Source organism: Ranitomeya variabilis, chromosome 1, assembly GCF_051348905.1.
Source record: "Ranitomeya variabilis isolate aRanVar5 chromosome 1, aRanVar5.hap1, whole genome shotgun sequence".
NCBI lineage: Eukaryota > Metazoa > Chordata > Amphibia > Anura > Dendrobatidae > Ranitomeya > Ranitomeya variabilis.
In genome coordinates, this window is record NC_135232.1 from 813,089,759 (window position 1) to 813,114,379 (window position 24,621).

The 24,621-nt window shown below is 43.1% G+C and overlaps 1 protein-coding gene across 1 annotated transcript in view; it reads right to left on the bottom strand.

Annotated features, from left to right (window-relative positions):
* The window catches only part of ANTXR2 (ANTXR cell adhesion molecule 2), a 280,690-nt gene that overhangs the window by 190,716 nt on the left and 65,353 nt on the right, over positions 1-24,621 (bottom strand). The window contains exons 6-8 of the mRNA XM_077274548.1: positions 6,456-6,563; positions 6,301-6,369; positions 2,344-2,424 (exon numbers count right to left, since the gene is read on the bottom strand). Coding sequence (XP_077130663.1) covers positions 2,344-2,424; positions 6,301-6,369; positions 6,456-6,563 — 258 coding nt within the window. The remainder of the gene's footprint in view (positions 1-2,343; positions 2,425-6,300; positions 6,370-6,455; positions 6,564-24,621) is intronic.

Here is a 24,621-nt window from a genome sequence, read left to right on the forward strand (position 1 = left end):
CCCTATATACCGTCCCATTAAATTAACTGGCTCAGTGGTCTGAAATGAATAAAAACATATTCAAGGAGACCATACATTGGCTCCACAAGAAGTTAATTCCTCAAAATTTTTTTTTTTTTCAAATAGAGGCCCTGCTGGTGTCTTGTTTTTTCTGGTTTGTGAAAAACATGTGTGACAGGCTAACCTTAAACACAATTGAGCGGGTTCTTTTACATTGGGTTTTGTCTCAACATTTTGTGGAGCCCTACCCAGTGATTGTTGATTCGTGAAGGCATGTTCCTGGCTTTTTTATAGGTTGCCAGGACAATCTGCATGCCAAGCTTCCTATTCTTGGCTGATGTAATTTCCTGGCTTCAGGAAAACGTGTGTGTATTTGTCGCATGCTATACGGATGATTTTTCTCGCAACCATAGGCTTGCATTGGCGAGTCTCAGACGATATACGCGTTTTACACGCACGCTGAAAACACCTGAGAAAAAATATGCTGATCTGGATTGCCCCATAAAGTAACACTGGGCCGAGTGCTATGTAATGTTCTTGCATAGCACTTGGCCGTATTGTACGGTAGGGTGACTCCGGCCTTATTGTATTTTTATGATATATTGCTTCACACTTTGACGCTGACAGGGAGAAAAATATCAACAGCAGCAAGCAGATCCAGACAAACTGAAGCTTCATAACTAGTGTTGAGCGATACCGTCCGATACTTGAAAGTATCGGTATCGGAAAGTATCGGCCGATACCGGCAAAGTATCGGATCTAATCCGATACCGATACCCGATACCAATACAAGTCAATGGGACTCATGTATCGGACGGTATTCCTGATGGTTCCCAGGGTCTGAAGGAGAGGAAACTCTCCTTCAGGCCCTGGGAACCATATAAATGTGTAAAAGAAAGAATTAAAATAAAAAATATCGCTATACTCACCTCTCCGACGCAGCCGGGACTTCAGCGAGGGAACCGGCAGCGTTGTTTGTTTAAAATTCGCGCTATTACTTGGTTACGTGAATTCCCGGCTTGTGATTGGTCAGGTCGGCCATGTTGCCGGGACGCGGACCAATCACAGCAAGCCGTGACGAAATTACGTCACGGCTTGCTGTGATTGGTCCGCGTCCCGGCAATATGGCCGCCCTGACCAATCACAAGCCGTGACGTCACGGGAGGCTGGACACGCGCTCATTTTAAAATGGGCGCGTGTCCAGCCTCCCGTGACGTCACGGCTTGTGATTGGTTGCGCCGCGGTCAACCAATCACAAGCCGGGAGGCTGGACGCGCTCATTTTAAAATGGGCGCGTGTCCAGCCTCCCGTGACGTCACGGCTTGTGATTGGTTGCGCCGCGGTCAACCAATCACAAGCCGGGAGGCTGGACGCGCTCATTTTAAAATGGGCGCGTGTCCAGCCTCCCGTGACGTCACGGCTTGTGATTGGTTGCGCCGCGGTCAACCAATCACAAGCCGGGAGGCTGGACGCGCTCATTTTAAAATGGGCGCGTGTCCAGCCTCCCGTGACGTCACGGCTTGTGATTGGTCAGGGCGGCCATATTGCCGGGACGCGGACCAATCACAGCAAGCCGTGACGTAATTTCGTCACGGCTTGCTGTGATTGGTCCGCGTCCCGGCAACATGGCCGACCTGACCAATCACAAGCCGGGAATTCACGTAACCAAGTAATAGCGCGAATTTTAAACAAACAACGCTGCCGGTTCCCTCGCTGAAGTCCCAGCTGCGTCGGAGAGGTGAGTATAGCGATATTTTTTATTTTAATTCTCTCTTTTACACATTTTAACATTAATGTTGTTGCGATACCCGATACCCGATACCACAAGAGTATCGGAATCCCGGTATCGGAATTCCGATACAGCAAGTATCGGCCGATACCCGATACTTGCAGCATCGGAATGCTCAACACTATTCATAACATAACGCACCCTTAGGGGAAACATCTCAGAAGGAAAAAGTAAATTAGCTGCAAACAAACTAAAAATGGCACATCAACTAAAACAGGCACGCAAAAGTCATACACAAAAACCACTACTTGTATAATTCTATTGTGCACGACAAAAACAAAAGCAATTTTTTTTTTCTGAAGTGTTGTCAAGTTCACTTCTATGTAAGATCTGACGGCTTTGGTAAAAAAAAATAAAAAATAATAAACATGTGCAGCCAAGCCATGTTCGGACACACAGAATTAATTAGAACTTACGCCGAAATTTCTGGCTTTTTTATTCTTGAAAGGATAAATCTGACAAGACTACAGTTATTACATGTACACTTATGCTGCAAATACCAAGAAAGAACATTCAGAAATTTACAACTAGTCCATTTACATTGTGGTACTTACTGAATTAATGATCCCTCCCAAAGCTTTAAATCCACCTTCAACAGCAAACACATGTTCTTCGGAGTCAGCAATTTTTATCAGCTTTTGGAAAATGGAAAGTGTTTAGAAAGCAAATACTGTTAGATATGTGTTATGTCAATTTAATGGAAGCTAAATAAAGCTTGTTTTTATAATATTAGAAATAATGTTAATGAAAACTGATCACATTGGTAGAATATTTTCTTTCCACTACTTTACTCATCTGCAAAGTTGAATACATTGAATGGAAGCGACATTAGAAATGATTTTATAAAATGACTAATAGTTCCAAAAACTGGTGCAAAAGGGAATAAATGTAGATAACTGACTACTACATAAGATACAGTGGAGGCTTCAAAGTCAACTGAAGAATGAGAAACATTGGTATATTTCTTAGAAATATACTGTCTATGCAGCATCAATAGTAAAAAGATATAATGTTAAAAATAATAAAAAAAAAAAAAAAAATTGTGCTATTCTCTCCTTTTGACATCCACCGATGCGCATCGGGACAGCTGCGTTGGACGCCAGAGGGTGAGAATATAACTATTTTTTATTTTAAATTTTTTTTTAACAGGGATATGGTGCCCACACTGCTATATACTACGTGGGCTGTGTTATATACTGCGTGGCCTGTGTTATATACTAAGTGGCCTGTGTTATATACTACGTGGGCTGTGCTATATATTACGTGGGCTGTTATATACTGCCCGGCTGCTATATACTACGTGGGCTGTGTTATATACTGTGTGGGCTGTGCTATATACTACGTTGGCTGTATTATATACTGCGTGGGCTGCTATATACTGCGTGGCCTGTGTTATGTACTACGTGGGCTGTGTTTTATACTACGTGGGCTGTGCTATACATTACGTGGGCTGTGTTATATACTGTGTGGGCTCTGTTATATACTATGTGGCTGCTATATACTACGTGGCTGCTATATACTATGTGCCTGTGCTATATACTATGTGGCTGTGTGTTACATGAGCTGTGTTATATACTATGTGGCTGCTATATACTACGTGGCTGTCCTATATACTACGTGGCTGTGCCATATACTACGTGGCTGTCCTATATACTACGTGGCTGTGCTATATACTACATGGCTGTGTTATATACTACGTGGCTGTGATATATACTATGTGGCTGTGCTAAGCGCGACGTACATACATACATACATATTCTAGAATACCCGATGCGTTAGAATCAATAGTAAAAAGATATAATGTTAAAAATAATAAAAAAATAAAAAATTGTGCTATTCTCACCTTCCGCCATCCACCGTTGCACGCGATGCTGCTGCCAGCTTCCGTTCCCAGTGATGCATTGTGAAATTACCAAGATGACTTAGCAGTCTCGCGAGCTTCGGTGGACGACGGAGGGTGAGTATATAACTATTTTTTATTTAAATTTTTTTTTAACAGGGATATGGTGCCCACACTGCTATATACTACGTGGGCTGTGTTATATACTGCGTGCCCTGTGTTATAACCTACGTGGGGTGTGTTATATACTACGTGGGCTGTGCTATATATTACGTGGGCTGTGTTATATACTGCCTGGCTGCTATATACTACATGGGCAGTGTTATATACTGCCTGGCTGCTATATACTACGTGGGCAGTGTTATATACTGCGTGGGCTGTGTTATATACTGCATGTCCTGTGTTATATACTATGTGGGCTGTTATATACTGCCTGGCTGCTATATACTATGTGGGCAGTGTTATATACTGTGTGGGCTGTGTTATATACTATGTGGGCTGTGTTATATACTGTGTTGGGCTTGTGCTATATACTGCGTGGGCTCTGTTATATACTGCATGGGCTGTGTTATATACTACGTGGCTGCTATATACTACGTGGCTGCTATATACTACGTAGCTGTGCTATATACTACGTGACTGTCTGTGTTACGTGAGCCGTGCTATATACTATGTGGCTGCTATAAACTATGTGGCTGTGCTATATACTACGTGGTTGTCTGTGTTACGTGAGCTGTGCTATATACTATGTGGCTGCTATATACTATGTGGCTGTCCTATATACTACGTGGCTGTGCTATATACTACGTGGCTGTCCTATATACTACGTGGTTGTCTGTGTTATATACTACGTGGCTGTGTTATATACTACGTGGCTGTGCTATATACTACGTGGCTGTGCTATATACTACGTGGCTGTGCTAAGCGCGACGTACATACAGACATACATATTCTAGAATACCCGATGCGTTAGAATCGGGCCACCATCTAGTATATATATATACTGAATATATATATATATATATATATATATATACACAAAAATACATTCATATGTCATTTAGTTCATTCACTGTATATTAAGGGGAACCTGTCGGTTGACGTCAGCCGAATCACAGACAGCATGAAACTGGCACTGGCTGTATTACTGCAACTATGTATGTTTTACTTTGAAGCGAATAAAGCAAAACAGCATATCAAACTAAAAATACTTTAAAAAGCTGGTTTGGGGACTATGCTTCTACCCTAGACAGACAGTTCTCTCCATAGACACATTTGGAGACACTGTTCGGTTCGTCAAAGAAAGCATCCTGCTTCTTGCACTAGTCATCCCAGACAAATAGTCTCCAGCAGCTTTTCAACTTGCGTATCCTCTGAAATGACACAGCATTTCGGAGAAAAAGATACACTGCTGCAATAACATTTCTGGTGTTTGATTCATGCTGCCTGTGATTTCAGAAGTCTAAAACTCCTGGCAGGTTCCCTTTTGTAAACAAGGCCGGTATACGAGACCCAGATTGTGCTCGAATCTTGATATCTGGCCGAGCACCAAGTTTTCTGGTCTATGCTAGCTGCCTCATAGACATATCGAAGGCAGTTAGTTTAGGTCAGAAGACCAAGCTGTCAATTGGGGTATTCTAATCCGAGCATTGTCCATGTTTTATGGACCTGTAAAATCAGCTTTTGGGTGTGTTGACACATGGCAGATTTGATGCAGGACAGGATTTTCTGTGATTGAAAACCAGTTCTATTCATCCAAATGGTGTGATTATATTGGCAGCAAGATTAATATCTGAAATTTCAATGCAGATGAAATTTCTGCAACAAAATCTGCATCGCAAGACTTCACCCGAACGGGAGTCACCTTAAGAGGCTCTCCGAGACTTACATTAAGAGTTTGTAACCACTAACTTTGACTTACAGTCAGTCACAAGACGTGTGTGCAGAACAAGAGTGGTGTTGGGAAGAGCAGAAGATGGCAGCTGGTAAGTATAACATGAGGGTCAGGGAACTTAAGATTAGTGGCACCACTCCAGTGCTGGAGTGGTGCCACTAATCTAAGTTCCCTGACCCTAGTACTATAGTTACCAGCTGCAGTCTTCTGCTCTTTCCGAAACCGCTTTTTTCCCGCGCCAACATGTTGTGTCCTCAACTTCTGACTGTAAGTCACCTGTGAAGTTGAGAAGATGGAAGCAGTTCCTCAGATCTCAAACTTTTTTACATTTTCTAGAACACAAGGTTGGGACTAAGCAGCTGGGAGAACAACACATGGCCTTATTTACAAAAATGATCTATCATAAATATGTTCATTGTTGTATATAGCAACCAATTACAATTCAGCTTTCCCCCTTTTTGCAGAAAAATAAAAAATTAGTTGCTCTATGTAGCAAGGCTATTATTTCTCTCAGACAGTTGTGTAAATGAGACAAAATGCTGCCTTGCAGGTGTTTGCAGGTTCAAGAACAAAATTCTCAATCTTTCATAAAAAACAAACATTGCTTCAAGGAGAGAATATCTCCATAGGTATTGCACCCAAAGGAACCTGCACAGCAACATGTACTCAAGTGCTTCAAAACTTTGTGCTTTCTGCATTGGGTCTATACATATGACGCTAGTGTGCGTATGAGTGTCCACTAATTTGAATAATCTTGCATTTTTATTCCATATTCACCTGATCATACTTGAAATCCAGAACTCCAACACAGTAGACCCTTGCTCCCATACCACGAGCTTTATCAGCCTGTAGAAAATGCACAAAACTGTAAATCCCAAAGAAATATCTAAAGGAAAGAAAAATGCAAAGGCCAAGAAAGAATAAAAGCTCACCTCTTTTACTGTCAATATAGGAATCTGGTCAGCCAGCTTGCCATCTGTAAGAGCAATGATTATAGTAGCAGTACTTTTTCCTCCTGCCTTCTCAATCTGCTCATTTGCCTAAAAAAAATATTTGTACTTAGCTGATGTTTTCATATGGAATTATTACATTTTGGTACAGCATTTACTTGTGAAATTTACGAATTTAGTTTCACACTTTCAGCATTTACTGTCCAAGTATGGACCACAATATCGAGATTCACTACGGGTCTCTTAGGTCAGGAGACTTGTGCCCAGTCTTGACCTTCCAGTCTGTATTCAGAGAGTGAATGTTGAATGTGTCAAACTTGCTTTTGTGTATCTTTACTCACATAATTAAAGTGATGACTTTAAATACATCAAAAAGGATCCAGTACTTGAAATTGAAAATCTTGTCTACTATTTTCATGTTGATGGCCATTAGTTAGAATAGTTCATCAACAGTAGATTGGTGCACGTGTGACACCAGCCCTGGTCGTGGCCGGAAATCCCAGCCTAGAGTGAACAAGCCAGATAATGCGACATGCGACAAGGGAATAAGAGAAGGACTAGTGGTGAACATTCCGTAGAGAGTATAATTCTTTTTCAAAAAATGGAGATTTTTTTGTATATTCCAGTAGAATTTAATTTGATTTGTTCCATATTGATTTTGAGCGCCACTTGCAGATTTAAAAATTCTTACACTCCTTTTAATACTAACGATAAGGTTACAATCGTTATCTGAGGAATGTTCTGCCAAGCTGATTGCTCTTGGGCACGCTAATGTGAGTGTGCATTTTTTGCGCACTGTACTCATACTCATTACTGAGTAAATGAAGATATTTTGATAATTTGATTTCCCTTTTTTCATCATTTGCTTATCATTAACATGCATATCCATCCTGTGATTTTCAGGACTCCATGACTTTTCCTTCTTGGTGCTTTTAATTCAATATTGAGAAGTGTATTTAGTGATATAAATCTATACAAGGTCTCTTGAACCTGAAATCAGAATCAGGCAGTAGTGCACTGTCAGACTGTGGCCTGTAAATCTGTATAACATGCACTAGCACAAAAGCCTTTCACATTTTTTAACCTCTTCCCAACATGGCCAATTTCCATTTTTTTGTTTTCAATTTTTCTCCAATTCTTCCAAGAGAAATACCTTTTTTTCTGTCCATATAAACGTTTGAACGATTGAATGACGCCATCATTTTACCACATTGTGTACTGGAAAATGGGGGAAAAAAATCCAGGTGTGGTAAAAGGGCGAAACAAAATGCAATTCAGACATTGCTATTTGGGGATTGTGTTTACAGTACACAATATGTAGTAAAAATGACCTGACAATATTATACTCCTCATCAGAACAATTACGGCAATACCAAAACGAGAGCTTTGTAAAACAGAAAAAACTTTTGATTGTGTTACCATTTCTCAGACTTGCAGCATTTGTATTTTTTTGTTGCTGGAGCTCTGTGAGGATTTAGTATTTGTGCAGAGAGACAACATTTTTATTGATGCCAACTTGGGACGGATGACATTTTCTTCACTTCTTACTGCATTTGTCTGCTTTTTGTAACATGGCAGCAACCAAAAGAACCCAATATTGGCGTTCTGAATTTTTGTCTATTTATTGTGTTTAATTATTTTTATTTTTTGATAGATCAGAGTTTTATGACAATATTACATATGTGCAATTTTTATTTGTAATGGGGTAAAATGGTGGTGATTCGAACTTTCCTGTTATTTTAATTTTTTTATAACTTACACTTATTTATTGTTCCCTTTAGGGGGCTTGAACCTGCGATCATCTGATCGATTATATGATACACAGCAATACCACAGTATTGCTGCATATGGTAAATATCACAGTCCTCTTAGAAATCCAACCACAGACTCTCAGTGATGACAGGAGTGCAGGTCTTCAATAGACCCCCGTTTGTCATAGCATTGGCACCCTACGATTGCGTCATGATGGTGCTGATGGGCACATACAATTAGACACCACCATGTTGGCGCATTGTCAAAGGCACTGTCAGAGTTTGACAGCGGTGTTTACAGGTTAACAGTCGTGGGCGAAGCTCTGCTCCACCAGTGGCTGTTAGATGCAGGTCCTAGCTGTGTGTTACAGCCGTTATCTGTTGGGCATGAGGTCGGTTCACCCCGTGAGCCCACTCCATACACCCTCTACCAACATTTACTGCAGAGGTCGGTAAGAGTTTAGTACACACAAGGGGCTGTTTAAATAATCCTTTGTCTAGATGGGCTCTTTTGATCCAGGTGAATTTTCACCAGAAATAACGCTGTTAACCTGCAGATATGGGGTTAATCTGCAGGTTAACAGTATTATTATGCTGTTGGGTGCCTGCACACAGCCGAAAGCAGCGAGGAGAAAATTATCTTTATTCTCCCCGCCAGTGTTCGGTATTCAGTCACAGGGGGCGGAAACAGCACCGGTTCAGTTACCGCTTTGAGTATACAGAGCAGCTGCTGTTACCGCAGCCCTGACTGACAGCCGGCCGCAATGTAGAGCCAGTGTCAGTCAGGGCTGGGGGGTGCAGTTACAGTGAATGTGACTGAAGCGGCGCTGCTCCTGCCTCCATGACAAATCACAATAATGGTGGCACCAGATAGTAGCCGTTCTGCAGAGCCATCAGAGTGGCATATCAAAATGCAAAATTACTTGCGAAGCGAAATACGAAATTGGTAACCATGTTTAAACTTTGGGAAATGAAACAACTGTTAAATGATAACAGGCTGTCAGCTTGGGTAGAAATATAGTATGTGTTCTGCGATCTGTTCTACGTTAATAAGGAATGATGTAGTCACCAGATGCTGTTCAACTATATTTAGAATTTCACAAAAGAAATGAAAACCACATGACTCTCTGGTACATTTGCTGATTCACAGATCATTATGAACCAGTTTACCTCAAATTGTGTTTGTGACTATACACCTATGTAGATGTAAAGAGGACCTTTCACTGGATGTTTCTTTTATTTAAACTTACAGTAGCTACTCATCTAATCATCTACCATAATTGGTGCTGCTCTACTGTGTCTGGGACATTTTTTATTCTTCTTCTGTGACCTTTGTTCCAAAAAGATATGTACCCCCTTATACTAAAGGTGCTCATTTTCCATTCAACCAACAGAGCCTATACCGTAGAAATTCACTGTGGGCATGGCTGCGTTTTGATTGGCCAGAAAAAGAGGAGGAAACTCAAAAAACCCACAGAGAAGTTCTGAGGTATACGCCCAGTTGGTCAAAGGGAAATTTTGCACCTTCATTACGAGGAGATATAACTTGGGAACAGAAGGACACAGACGATTAAGAAAAACTATTCCAAAATCAAAGTACATTAGGCCAAAGAATAGGGATACTTTAGCTGAGCATTTAAAATTGTGGAAATGTCTAATATACGTGGTCTTTGCTCTAATTCAGGGGTGCCCAACCTGTAGGTTGGGATCCACACATGGCTCGTGGGTCATAATGTGTAATTCGCAGTTGTCTGACAAAGTACATAATAATCAATAGATCTTGGGAAAAAATAAATTCCACAATTGGATGTGTTTATATATAATGTTCCTGTGCTGAGATAATCTTAAAAATGTGCCCCTGGAGTGTAGTGTGAAATGGCCCTTTCTGACCATGCAGGGACATGGTCTGATCATACCACATCTGCTGAGCTGACCAGGGAAGGAGGATTTGTAGTCCTCTTTTTCTGGCTTTGTTACTAAGTTTAGTGACCAGGGAAAAAAACAAAAGAGAGTATACAGACATTACAGCACGGGATCACAGCTGCTGGCTTCTCTGAGATAAAACATTTCCCTGCCTGTTTAAAAATATGTTTTACCCTATAGAAAGAATTAGCGATCCCGTGCTGACCAGTAAGTGATACATCACAGGATTCAGGGTTTCTGCCTTTAAATCATGTTGCCCACTGATGGTTGTCAAGAACAAAAAAAAATCTGAAAATTTATATGGAGAAAGTAACACACTTTATGATCGATCTCTACTTCCTATCTGATCCCTAAGATGATAACAATCATGAGAGGATAATATCTTAAACATTATATATCTACTAATCATTAAAATAATAATTTTAGAGAATTTTTCCAAAACAAAGGTACTGCATACCAGTTTAAAACATGTGTTACCTTTTCAGCATTACGCTTTAAAGTGTCATATTAAATACAGAATATTATATTCCATGCTCCTGAGTTACAGCCTGTGTTAGGGACCAAAGTTACTGGTTGAGGGCTGCTGCACCATTTAGAGCACTTATTAATAGTTATTATTTTATTATGCTTTATGTAAGAACAGAAGCAAAATAAAGTTTGGGCTCTGGTTAGCACTGTTGCTTTGCAGCACTGGAGTCCAGGGTTTAAATCCCCCCAAGGACAACATCTACAGGGAGTTTGTATGTTCTCCCCGTGTTTGCGTGGGTTTCCTCCTGGTAATCTGGTTTCCTCCAACAGTCCAAAGACATACTGATTTTAGAATTTTAATTTAGAGTGTGAGCCCCAATGGGGACAGTGATGATGTCTGTAAAAAGCTGTGCAATATGACAGTGTTATATAAGTAAGAATAAAAAATAAATATCAGGACTTTTCAGAATAGTGTTTCTAGACATTGACTGTAAAAGGAGTAGAAATTATCCACCCCCAAAAAACAGATTGAACACAAACATCTACCAATAAAAAGAAAAATTTAACCCATTTTCCCCATTGATGTCAAAACAAAACTATGTATCCTTGTAAACAAAGCACGTTATGATGAATTCTGTATGCTGCAAAGAATCCTGGATCCAATAAGAAGAGCTTACAAAACAGATTTACATATGTTGCCAAATGATAAATATAATGTTTCCAATAAAGGATATTAGGAAATACATAACACAACATGTCTCTAGATGACTGTTTCTCAAGAAACCCCTTAGCAGAATAATGCCAGACAATATCCTTGATCTAAAACACAACAAAAATAATTGATTGTTATGATAATGTTGCTTCATTCTTAGAAATAAAAAGCACTTATGATCTTCTTATAGGGAACCTGCTATGTAAAATAATGTTATTAACCTGGAGATAGGGGGTTAATAGCATTCTGATACCGTGCGAAGAGCCCCGCTGCCAGGAGGAAATTAATAGGGATGGTGTGTAAAGAGTGCAGAGGCTATAATCGCACCCCTCTTCATGCACAAAGCTGTGACTGAAACTGTGCCAGTACCACACCTATCATTGAAAGCCGGCAGTGGGGCTCTCACTGTGTTAGGCCGGTTTCACACGTCAGTGGCTCCGGTACGTGTGGAGATGGTGACAGTTTCCTCACGTACCGGAGACACTGACTCACGTAGACACATTAAAATAAATGTGTCTCTGCACAAGTCAGCGTGTTTTCACGGAACGTGTGTCCATTTGCAAGACACGGAGACATGTCAGTGTTTGTGGGAGCGCACGGATCACACGGACCCATTAAAGTCAATGGGTCCGTGTAAACACGTACCGCACACAGATGCTGTCTGTGTGCCGCCCGTTTGCCGACTAAGGACCACACAGACCGTGCAGGAGACAGCGCTAGAGTTAAGCGCTGTCCCCCCTGCATGTGGTGCTGAAGCCGGCATTCATTCCTTCTCCCAGCAGCGTTCGCTATAGGGGTGGAGCCACATATTCATCCCTGTAATGAGCGGCACCACATGACCGCTCACACAGGACAAGCTGTGGCGCTGAGAGGAAGCATCGTGGGAGCTGGGTGAGTATTTTAATGCAAGCCAGCGGGCGCACAGGGGGTGGGAGGCGGGAGGTGACCAGGAACTTTATTTTAAAACCTTGATTTTTCATTCCTTCTCTCCAGCGAACGCTGCTGGGAGAAGGAATGAATGCCGGCTTCAGCACCCAAAGCAGGGGACAGCGCTTAACTCTAGCGCTGTCTCCTGCACGGTCCGTGTGGTCCTCAGTCGGCACACGGGCGGCACACGGCTGCCGCACGTATGCCACACTGATGTGCCACGTGAGCACACGGACACGGATAACTCCGGTACCGATTTTTCCGGTACCGGAATTATCTGGACGTGTTAGACTGGCCTTAGTGCGCTATTTACCAACAGATAAACCCCATATCTGCATGCTAATAGTGTTATTTTGCATGAATGGTCCTCTTTAAACATAAAGATAGATGTTTGTACACCAAAGCAGAGATTGTATACCAGTATCCTAATACTTCATAGTAGCCTTTTCAAGTTAGATGCATAATCCGCATGTCACGTGCCTATGTTTAGTCATAGACTTCCCATTTCAATTGCACCTCATATCAAGGTGCTACTACCATATTCAGCAAATCTCACAAAGTGATAAAACTTTAAAATTCTAGCTGGAAAATTGTCTTTCATAACTTATCTGTGCAAAACCACAAGTAGGAAACAATCTCTCAACAACTCAGCTGACCCAGTGATGCTTGTTCCTTCCAGAATTTAGGCAGATTGGTGGGTTTGTAACATGCTCGCAACCAAGGAGCCTTAGTATTTGTTCTTATTGCATCAGCAACTATAAGACTTTAGAATAGGAATCAAATAACTGGGCATTGGATGCTAGTTTTGTTAAAGGAACATTAAAAGTCAAAAGACAAATTCTCACAATTTTATTTTAATTAAAAAAAAATAATAATAATATGCAATAATTATTAACATAAGAAAAAACAGGATGCAGCAGATTTTAAAGCATTTCTGGAATCATAGATCATTGCTCTTGTCCCTGAAACAATTAATTAAAAAGGTTGCACTGTAGTGATTTTCTTATCAAAACTGTCCAAAGATGATGCCTGGTATTGAGTCTTAACTTTATAGCAGGAACTATGTTGCCTTATTTGCCTTTAATACTAATATGTCAATAGGTTTCTAAGTACACACTGCGTATGCAATGAAATCGATCTCTCCGATAGGTTTAGGCTGGTGTACTTGCTTTCACCACAGTCAGAATGGCTGTTTAATTCCAAAATAAAAATTAGTATTTGATAAGTCCATGTAGAGTGCAAGAGCTATGAGTCTAAGGCCGGAGTCCCGCTGCGAGAGCATCGATATGCAATATGCTAATGACACTGCTAGCGGGAGCCAAGTTTTATCCATCTGTGCTCCGATCCTCCCACATCAGAGAATTACAGCACAGCTGCGGAGGAGACGGAGAAATGAATTTCTCCATCTCCTCCATCGTCAGCGTCTGCGGGAATTGCACTGCCCTTGGCTGATATCCGAGTGCAGTGCGATTTTTCACACGCATGCATAGACTTATACGGGTGCATGCGATCCGATTCTCGCAACAATTAGCAGCATGCTGCGATTGTTTTCGTTACCAAATCGGCACGAGAATGTAATCGCAACTGTGAGCTGCACCATAGAGAAACATTGGGGTGATTTTTTATCGGACTGCGCTGGTCTGATTTTTTTTCTCTCCTGTGAGCGAGCTCTAAGTATTTTCAATCTGCACCCACGCAGCCTGACGGACAGCTGCAACTTGGACTGAGGACTATGACAGCACCGTGGACGATGGACACTAAGGAACTTGTCAACCAGTCTAGAACAGATAGACAGAGATTGAGTTCAAACGTTCAACAAGAATACATCCATTCTGAAAGGGACTTTAATAGTAAAACCATGGTCATTATTGGATATAAAATATCTATAGAAATGGAATCTGCCACCAGGTTTATGCTTCCAATTAGAGGGCAGCACAAAATAAGGACATAGACTCAGATTCCAGTGGTGTGTCCCTTACTGCTTGCTGTAGTTTTCATAATATCATGGGTTCATCTACTGCAGTTTTGCTATTCTTCTCAATGATGAGCTCTGTCTACCCTGTCTCATAACTGACGTACAACTTGCAAAGTACAGCAATAAGTCTGGAAAGTATTGCCCCTTGCTTTATTTGGTCCAGATCAGTGTCTCCCTAACTCCAGTTCTCATGGAACGTCACATTATCAGGATTTGCTTGCTATAGCACAGGAGTGGGATTGCTATCAAGGCATCTGAAACTGTCATAGGTTCTCACACCTGTGCAATCACAAGGAAATCCTGAAAACATGATGTGCTCCAGGCTTGAAGACTAGAGTTTTTGAAGTCTAGTAACCGATACCCTTTAACCCCTTACTGACATTGGAAGTAATTGTATATCCTCTATTGGTTCGCTGTGAATGAAGCAGGCTCCGAAACTGAGCCCGTGCCACACTTAGCATTTTCCTGCAATAGCACTAATAGGAGCTATGCTAATGGATAAACTAAGATTGATGCGTTAACCTGTTCAATATTAGCTGTCATATAGCCTCAATCAGAAGATGTTGTATTACAGGCATCGGAATGACACGTTACACTGAGAGCAGAGCCATGTACGTAATTACATCATATGTCATACGTTATGCTGAGCTGTTTCTAATCTCATCCTTTGTAATACACTCCGTGTATCTGCTTCAATTCTGCATCACACACTCTGTGTATCTAACCCAATCCTGTGTGATACACTCAATGTATTTAACCCCGTTCTGTGTCACACACTCTGCGTATCTAACCCCCATCCCACTTGATACACCCCATGTATGTATCCTCCTCCTGTGTGATACACGCCATGTATGTATCCTCCTCCTGTGTGATACACTCCATGTATGTATCCTCCTCCTGTGTGATACACTCCTTGTATGTATCCTCCTCCTGTGTAATACACTCCATGTATGTATCCTCCTCCTGTGTACTAAACTCCATGTATGTATCCTCCTCCTGTGTGATACACTCCATGTATGTACCTCCTCGTGTGTGATACACTCCGTGTATGTATCCTCCTCCTGTGTGATAAACTCTGTGTATGTATCCTCCTCCTGTGTGATACACTCCATGTATGTATCCTCCTCCTGTGTACTAAACTCCATGTATGCATCCACCTCCTGTGTGATAAACTCCATGTATGTATCCTCCTCCTTTGTGATACACTCCATGTATGTATCCTCCTCCTGTGTCATACACTCCATGTATGTATCCTCCTCCTGTGTCATACACTCCATTTATGTACCTCCTCCTGTGTGATAAACTCCATGTATGTATCCTCCTCGTGTGTTATACACTCCATATATGTAACCTCCACCTGTGTGATAAACTCCATGTATGTATCCTCCTCCTGTGTCATACACTCCATGTATTTATCCTCCTCCTGTGTGATAAACTCCATGTATGTATCCTCCTCGTGTGTGATACACTCCATGTATGTATCCTCCTTCTGTGTGATACACTCCATGTATGTATCCTCCTCCTGTGTGATACACTCCGTGTATGAATTCTCCTCCTGTGTAATATATTCCGTGTATGTATCCTCCTCTTGTGTGATACAATCCATGTATGTATCCTCCTCCTGTGTAATACACTCCATGTATGTATCCTGTGTGATATACTCCATGTATGTATCCTCCTCCTGTGTGATACACTCCATGTATGTATCCTCCTCCTGTGTCATACACTCCGTGTATGTATCCTCCTCCTGTGTGATATACTCCGGGGGAACCCGTTGAAGCGTCACACGGGCGCGAAACGGCCGTCGTTCTGCCTGAACCTCTTCTCATGTAACACCCCCGAGCCGTGAAGAATCCTTGAACAATAAAGTTACCTGTTTGAGAGACCGGTGAGTGCGGCCGCATCTTTTTCATACACATACTCCGTATATGTATCCGCCTCCTGTTTCATAAACTCCATGTATGTATCCTCCTCCTGTGTGATATACTCCATGTATGCATTCTCCTCCTGTGTGATACACTCCGTGTATGTATCCTCCACCTATGTGATTCACTCCGTGCATCTATTGTCCTGTGTGATACACTCCATGTATGTATCCTCCTCCTGTGTGATACACTCCATGTGTGTATCCTCCTCTTGTGTGATACACTCCATGTATGTATCCTTCTCCTGTGTGATTCACTCCGTGTATGAATTCTCCTCCTGTGTAATATATTCCGTGTATGTATCCTCCTCTTGTGTGATACAATCCATGTATGTATCCTCCTCCTGTGTAATACACTCCATGTATGTTTCCTCCTCCTGTGTGATACACTCCGTTTATCTAACCCCATCCTGTGTGATAAATTCCATGTACCTAACCCCATCCTGTGTGATTCACTCCATGTTTCTAATCTCAACCTGTGTGATGCGCTCTCTGTAGCTAACTCCATTCTGTGTGCTAATCCCCATGTATCTACCCCATCCTGTGTGATACACTCCATGCTTCTAATCCCAATCCCAATCTCTGAAACTAACTCTGTTTTGTGTGATACGCTAGATGCATTTATTTCCATTCTGTGTGCTAATCCCTGTGTATCTAACCCATTCCTGTTTGATACACTCTGTGTATCTTTTCCCAGCATGTGGATACACTTCGCTGAGCCCTGTATCTACTACAATCTTGCAAAATTACTTCTTCTGAGCCCTGTAATCCTATAATTTGATACACTCCGCTGAGCCTTGTATCTAATGCCATCCTGTGCCATACACTCCATGTACCTAATCCCATCGCGTGATACAGTCTACGTATCTAATCCCAACAATGGATAAAGTCTGCTTATCTAATTCCAGCACTTGATACAGTTCACGTACCTAATTCCAGCATGCAATACAGTCAGTGTACCTAAGCCCATAAAGTGCTAAAGTCTGTGTGGCTAACTGTTATGACCCCAATGGCAGAGGGTCTCAGAAATAAATACCAAGTCTGCAAACACAAAAAACCAGCTCATAGGGCAGTGGTAACTGGGCTGACCGTATATCTAATCCTAGCACCACAAATAGCAGCAGCCGGGGAACGTGCCTACGTTGGTTCTAGACGTCTCGCGCCAGCCGGAGAACTAACTAACCCTAGAAGGGAAAAGATAGACCTTTCTTGCCTCCAGAGAAAAGACCCCAAAAGTTGGATACAAGCCCCCAACAAATAATAACGGTGAGGTAAGAAGAAAAGACAAACGTAAGTATGAACTAGGTATTTAGCAAAGAGAGGCCCACTGACTAATAGCAGAATATAGTAAGATGGCTTATACGGTAAGCAAAAACCCTATCAAAATTTCCACGCTGGATATTCAAGAACCCCCGAACCGTCTAACTGCCCGGGGGGAGAATACCAGCCCCCTAGAGCTTCCAGCAAAATCAGGAATCACATTTAGTACAAGCTGGACAAAAAATAAGAGCAATGCAAATAACCAAAAAACAAGGAAGCAGGACTTAGCTTAATTTTGCAAGAACCAGGACCAGCAGACAGGAGCAAACAGAAAGGACTGATTACAATGATGCCAGGCACCAGACTGAGAATTCAGGAAGTTTATATAGCAACACCCCTGGACTAACGACCCAGGTGGGTGCCAAACAGAGGAAAGACAATCCCAGAGTCATATCACTAGTGACCACAAGAGGGAGCCAAAAAAGTCTAATTCACAACAGTACCCCCCCTTTAAGGAGGGGTCACCGAACCCTCACCAAGACCACCAGGGCGATCAGGATGAGCAGCGTGAAAGGCACGAACTAAATCGGCCGCATGCACATCAGAGGCAACCACCCAGGAATTATCCTCCTGACCATAGCCCTTCCAATGACCAGATACTGAAGCCTCCGCCTGGAGAGACGAGAATCCAAGATCTTCTCCACCATGTACTCCAACTCGCCCTCAACCAACACTGGAGCAGGAGGCTCAACAGAAGGAACCACAGGTACAACGTACCGCCGCAACAAAGACCTATGGAACACGTTGTGAATGGCAAACGACACCGGAAGATCCAAGCGAAAGGACACAGGATTAAGGATTTCCAATATCTTGTAAGGACCGATGAAGCGAGGCTTGAATTTAGGAGAGGAGACCTTCATAGGAACAAATCGAGAAGACAGCCATACCAAATCCCCAACACGAAGTCGGGGACCCACACCGCGGCGGCGGTTGGCAAAACGCTGAGCCTTCTCCTATGACAACTTTAAGTTGTCCACCACATGATTCCAAATCTGCTGCAACCTATCCACCACAGAATCTACCCCAGGACAGTCAGAAGGCTCCACATGTCCCGAGGAAAAACGAGGATGGAAACCAGAGTTGCAGAAAAATGGCGAAACCAAAGTAGCGGAACTAGCCCGATTATTAAGGGCAAACTCAGCCAACGGCAAGAAGGTCACCCAATCATCCTGATCTGCAGAAACAAAACACCTCAAATAAGCCTCCAGAGTCTGATTAGTTCGCTCCGTTTGTCCATTAGTCTGAGGATGAAAGGCAGATGAAAATGACAAATCAATGCCCATCTTAGCACAAAAGGATCGCCAGAACCTGGAAACAAACTGGGATCCTCTGTCAGACATGATATTCTCAGGAATGCCGTGTAAGCAAACCACATTCTGAAAGAACAAAGGAACCAGATCGGAAGAGGAAGGCAGCTTAGGCAAAGATACCAAATGGACCATCTTGGAAAAGCGATCACATACCACTCAGATGACAGACATTCCTTGAGACACCGGAAGATCTGAAATGAAATCCATGGAAATGTGTGTCCAAGGCCTCTTCGGGACAGGCAAGGGCAAGAGCAACCCGCTGGCACGAGAACAGCAAGGCTTAGCTCGAGCACAAGTCCCACAGGACTGCACAAATGACCGCACATCCCGTGACAAGGAAGGCCACCAAAAGGACCTAGCCACCAAATCTCTGGTGCCAAAAATTCCCGGATACCCTGCCAACACCGAGGAATGAACCTCGGAAATGACTCTGCTGGTCCACTTATCAGGAACAAACAGTCTGTCAGGTGGACAAGAGTCAGGTCTACCAGCCTGAAATCTCTGCAACACACGTCGCAAATCTGGAGAAATGGCTGACAAGATTACTCCCTCTTTAAGAATACCAACTGGTTCTGCGACTCCAGGAGAATCAGGCACAAAGCTCCTTGAAAGAGCATCAGCCTTCACATTCTTTGAACCTGGTAAATACGAGACCACAAAGTCAAAACGGGAGAAAAACAATGACCAACGGGCCTGTCTAGGATTCAGGCGTTTAGCAGACTCGAGATACATCAGATTTTTGTGATCAGTCAAGACCACCACACGATGCTTAGCACCCTCGAGCCAATGACGCCACTCCTCAAATGCCCACTTCATGGCCAACAACTCCCGATTGCCAACATCATAATTCCGCTCAGCAGGCGAAAACTTCCTAGAGAAAAAGGCACATGGTCTCATTACAGAGCAACCAGGGCCTCTCTGCGACAAAACGGCCCCTGCCCCAATCTCAGAAGCATCCACTTCAACCTGAAAGGGAAGTGAGACATCAGGCTGGCACAAAACAGGCGCTGAAGTAAACCGGCGCTTCAACTCTTGGAAAGCTTCCACGGCTGCAGGAGCCCAGTTAGCAACATCAGAACCTTTCTTGGTCATATCCGTCAAAGGTTTAACAACGCTCGAAAAATTAGCGATAAAACGACGGTAGAAGTTAGCAAAACCCAAGAACTTCTGAAGACTCTTAATTGACGTGGGTTGAGTCCAATCATGAATAGCTCGGACCTTGACTGGGTCCATCTCCACCGCAGAAGGGGAAAAAATAAAACCCAAAAAGGGAACCTTCTGTACTCCAAAGAGACACTTTGAGCCCTTAACAAACAAAGCATTCTCACGCAAAACCTGAAACACCATCCTGACCTGCTCTACATGCGAGTCCCAATCATCAGAAAAAAACAGAATATCATCCAGATAAACAATCATAAATTTATCCAGATACTTCCGGAAAATATCATGCATAAAGGACTGAAACACTGAAGGAGCATTAGAGAGCCCAAAAGGCATCACCAAGTACTCAAAATGACCTTCAGGCGTATTAAATGCAGTTTTCCATTCATCTCCTTGCTTAATGCGCACAAGGTTGTACGCACCACGAAGATCTATCTTGGTGAACCACTTGGCACCTTTAATCCGAGGAAAAAAGTCCGACAACAGAGGCAAAGGATACTGAAATTTAACAGTGATTTTATTCAGAAGCCGATAGTCAATACAAGGTCTCAAAGATCCGTCCTTCTTGGCCACAAAAAAGAATCCCGCACCAAGAGGGGAAGAGGATGGACAGATATGCCCCTTCTCCAGAGATTCCTTGATATACGAACGCATTGCGGTATGCTCAGGTACAGACAGATTAAATAGTCTTCCCTTAGGAAATTTACTACCTGGAATCAAATCTATAGCGCAGTCACAGTCCCTATGAGGAGGCAGCGCACTGGACCTGGACTCGCTGAATACATCCTGAAAATCAGACAAATACTCAGGAACTTCCGAAGGAGTAGAGGAAGCAATAGACACCGGTGGGGAATCACCATGAATTCCCTGACAGCCCCAACTTGACACAGACATTGCCTTCCAATCCAAGACTGGATTATGGGTCTGTAACCATGGCAGACCCAAAACGACCAAATCATGCATTTTATGCAGAACAAGAAAACGAATCACCTCCCGATGTTCAGGAGTCATGCACATGGTTACCTGTGTCCAAAACTGCGGTTTATTTTCCGCCAATGGCGTAGCATCAATACCTCTAAGAGGGATAGGATTTACCAATGGCTCAAGAACAAAACCACAGCGCTTGGCAAATGACAGGTCCATAAGACTCAGGGCAGCACCTGAATCCACAAATGCCATAACAGGGTAGGAAGACAATGAGCAAATTAAAGTCACAGACAAAATAAATTTAGGTTGCAAATTACCAATGGCGACAGGGCTAACAACCCTTGTTAGGCGTTTAGAGCATGCTGATATAACATGTGTAGAATCACCACAGTAAAAACACAACCCATTCTGACGTCTATGATTTTTCCGTTCATTTCTAGTCTGAATTCTATCACATTGCATTAAATCAGGTGTTTGTTCAGACAACACCACCAGAGGATTAGCAGTTTTGCGCTCCCGCAAACGCCGGTCAATTTGAATAGCCAGCGCCATGGAATCATTCAGACTTGTAGGAATGGAGAAACCCACCATCACATTCTTAATGGCTTCAGAAAGGCCATTTCTGAAATTTGCGGCCAGAGCACACTCATTCCACCGAGTAAGCACGGACCATTTCCGAAATTTTTGGCAATACACTTCAGCTTCATCCTGGCCCTGAGAAATAGCCAGCAAGGCTTTTTCTGCCTGAATTTCAAGATTGGGTTCCTCGTAAAGCAATCCGAGCGCCAGAAAAAAGGCATCAATATTCGCCAATGCCGGATCTCCTGGCGCTAGCGAGAAAGCCCAATCCTGAGGGTCGCCCCGCTAGAAAGAGATAACAATCTTAACTTGCTGAGCTGAGTCTCCAGACGAACGGGGTCTCAGAGATAGAAACAATTTACAATTATTTCTGAAATTCCTAAACTTAAATCAGTCTCCAGAGAACAGTTCAGGAATAGGTATTTTAGGTTCAGACATTGGACTACTGGTAACAAAATCTTGTATGCCCTGCACACGAGCAGCAAGCTGATCCACACTTGTAATCAAAGTCTGGACATTCATGTCTGCAGCAAGCTTAAGCCACTCAGAGGTAAAGGGGAGGAAGAAAGAGAGGAAAAAAAAAAAAAAAAACTCAGAATTTCCTTTCTTATTATCCCACTTCTGCAATGCATTAAACATTCAACTTTGGCCTGGCATACTGTTATGACCCCAATGGCAGAGGGTCTCAGAAATAAATACCAAGTCTGCAAACACAAAAAACCAGCTCATAGGGCAGTGGTATCTGGGCTGACCGTATATCTAATCCTAGCACCACAAATAGCAGCAGCCGGGGAACGTGCCTACGTTGGTTCTAGACGTCTCGCGCCAGCCAGAGAACTAACTAACCCTAGAAGGGAAAAGATAGACCTTTCTTGCCTCCAGAGAAAAGACCCCAAAAGTTGGATACAAGCCCCCAACAAATAATAACGGTGAGGTAAGAAGAAAAGACAAACATAAGTATGAACTAGGTATTTAGCAAAGAGAGGCCCACTGACTAATAGCAGAATATAGTAAGATGGCTTATACGGTAAGCAAAAACCCTATCAAAATTTCCACGCTGGATATTCAAGAACCCCCGAACCGTCTAACGGCCCGGGGGGAGAATACCAGCCCCCTAGAGCTTCCAGCAAAATCAGGAATCACATTTAGTACAAGCTGGACAAAAAATAAGAGCAATGCAAATAACCAAAAAACAAGGAAGCAGGACTTAGCTTAATTTTGCAAGAACCAGGACCAGCAGACAGGAGCAAACAGAAAGGACTGATTACAACGATGCCAGGCACCAGACTGAGAATTCAGGAAGTTTATATAGCAACACCCCTGGACTAACGACCCAGGTGGGTGCCAAACAGAGGAAAGACAATCCCAGAGTCATATCACTAGTGACCACAAGAGGGAGCCAAAAAAGTCTAATTCACAACAGCTAACGCACATGACTAGTTTAGCATATGCATAAATCTAGTGCATATGATACAGTTCACGTGTCTAATCTCTGCACGTGATACAGTCCACGAGTCCAATACATGCACATGATACAGTCCCATGTGTTTGATCCATGAGCGTAATAAAGTTTGCATTTCTAATCCAATAACATGATCCAGTCTGCATATCTAATCCCAGCGCATGATGCAGTCAGCGTATCTAATCCAAAGGCATATAATAATCCTCCCTTATCCTTTTGCAACACCCAAAAGGTGAGGGGAAGACTGACATCAAACACATGTGAGCTAATCCCACCCATATTTACTGCAGTCCTAATGCAAACTAGCAGTACACTAGATTTTGATGGCAAATTTCAGCAGCTGCTCCACCTAGTGTTCAAAACTTGAATACCGTATATACTCGAGTATAAGCCGAGATTTTCAGCCCAAATTTTTGGGCTGAAAGTGCCCCCTCGGCTTATACTTGAGTCATGGTCGGCGGGTGAGGGGGAGAGGGCGCTGAGGCATACTTACCTGCTTCCGGGGCTCCTGGCGCTCCCCCTGCCCGTCCCACGGTCTTCGGTGCCGCAGCTCTTCCCCTGTTCAGCGGTCACATGGGACCGCTCATTAGAGAAATGAATAGGCTGCTCCACCTCCCAAAGGGGCGGAGCCGCATAATTCATTTCTCTAATCAGCGGTAACGGTGACCGCTGACAGAGGAAGAGGCTGCGGCACCGAAGATCAGCTGTCCGGGGGAAGGAGCGGGACGCCGGGAGCAGGTAAGTATGTCATATTTACCTTCCCTCGTTCCACACGCCGGGCGCCGCTCTGTCTTCGCGTCCTCTTGTTCTGACTGTTCAGGTCAGAGGGCGCGATGACGCATATAGTGTGCTCGCCGCCCTCTGCCTGATCAGTCAGTGCGGAGAGACGCCGGGATGGGACGCTGAGGAGCTGCAAGCAAGAGAGGTGAGTATGTGTTTTTTTTTTTTTATTGCAGCAGCAGCAGCAGCGTTATATATGGCACAGATTTATGTGGAGTATCTATGGGGCAACGGTGCAGAGCACTATATATAAGGCACAGCTTTATGTGGAGCATCTATGGGGCAACGGTGCAGAGCACTATATATAAGGCACAGCTTTATGTGGAGCATCTATGGGGCAACGGTGCAGAGCATTATATATAAGGCACAGCTTTATGTGGAGCATCTATGGGGCAACGGTGCAGTGCACTATATATAAGGCACAGCTTTATGTGGAGCATCTATGGGGCAACGGTGCAGAGCACTATATATAAGGCACAGCTTTATGTGGAGCATCTATGGGGCAACGGTGCAGAGCACTATATATAAGGCACAGCTTTATGTGGAGCATCTATGGGGCCATAATCAAAGGTCAAAGGTGCAGAGCATTATATATGGCACAGCTATCTATGGGGCCATAATCAAAGGTGCAGAGCATTATATATGGCACAGCTATCTATGGGGCCATAATCAAAGGTGCAGAGCATTATATATAGCACAGCTATCTATGGGGCCATAATCAAAGGTGCAGAGCATTGTATATGGCACAGCTATCTATGGGGCCATAATCAAAGGTGCAGAGCATTGTATATGGCACAGCTTTCTATGGAGCATCTATGGGGCCATAATGAACGGTGCAGAGCATTATATGTGGCACAGCTTTATGTCGAGCATCTATGGGGCCATAATGAACGGTGCAGAGCATTATATGTGGCACAGCTTTATGTCGA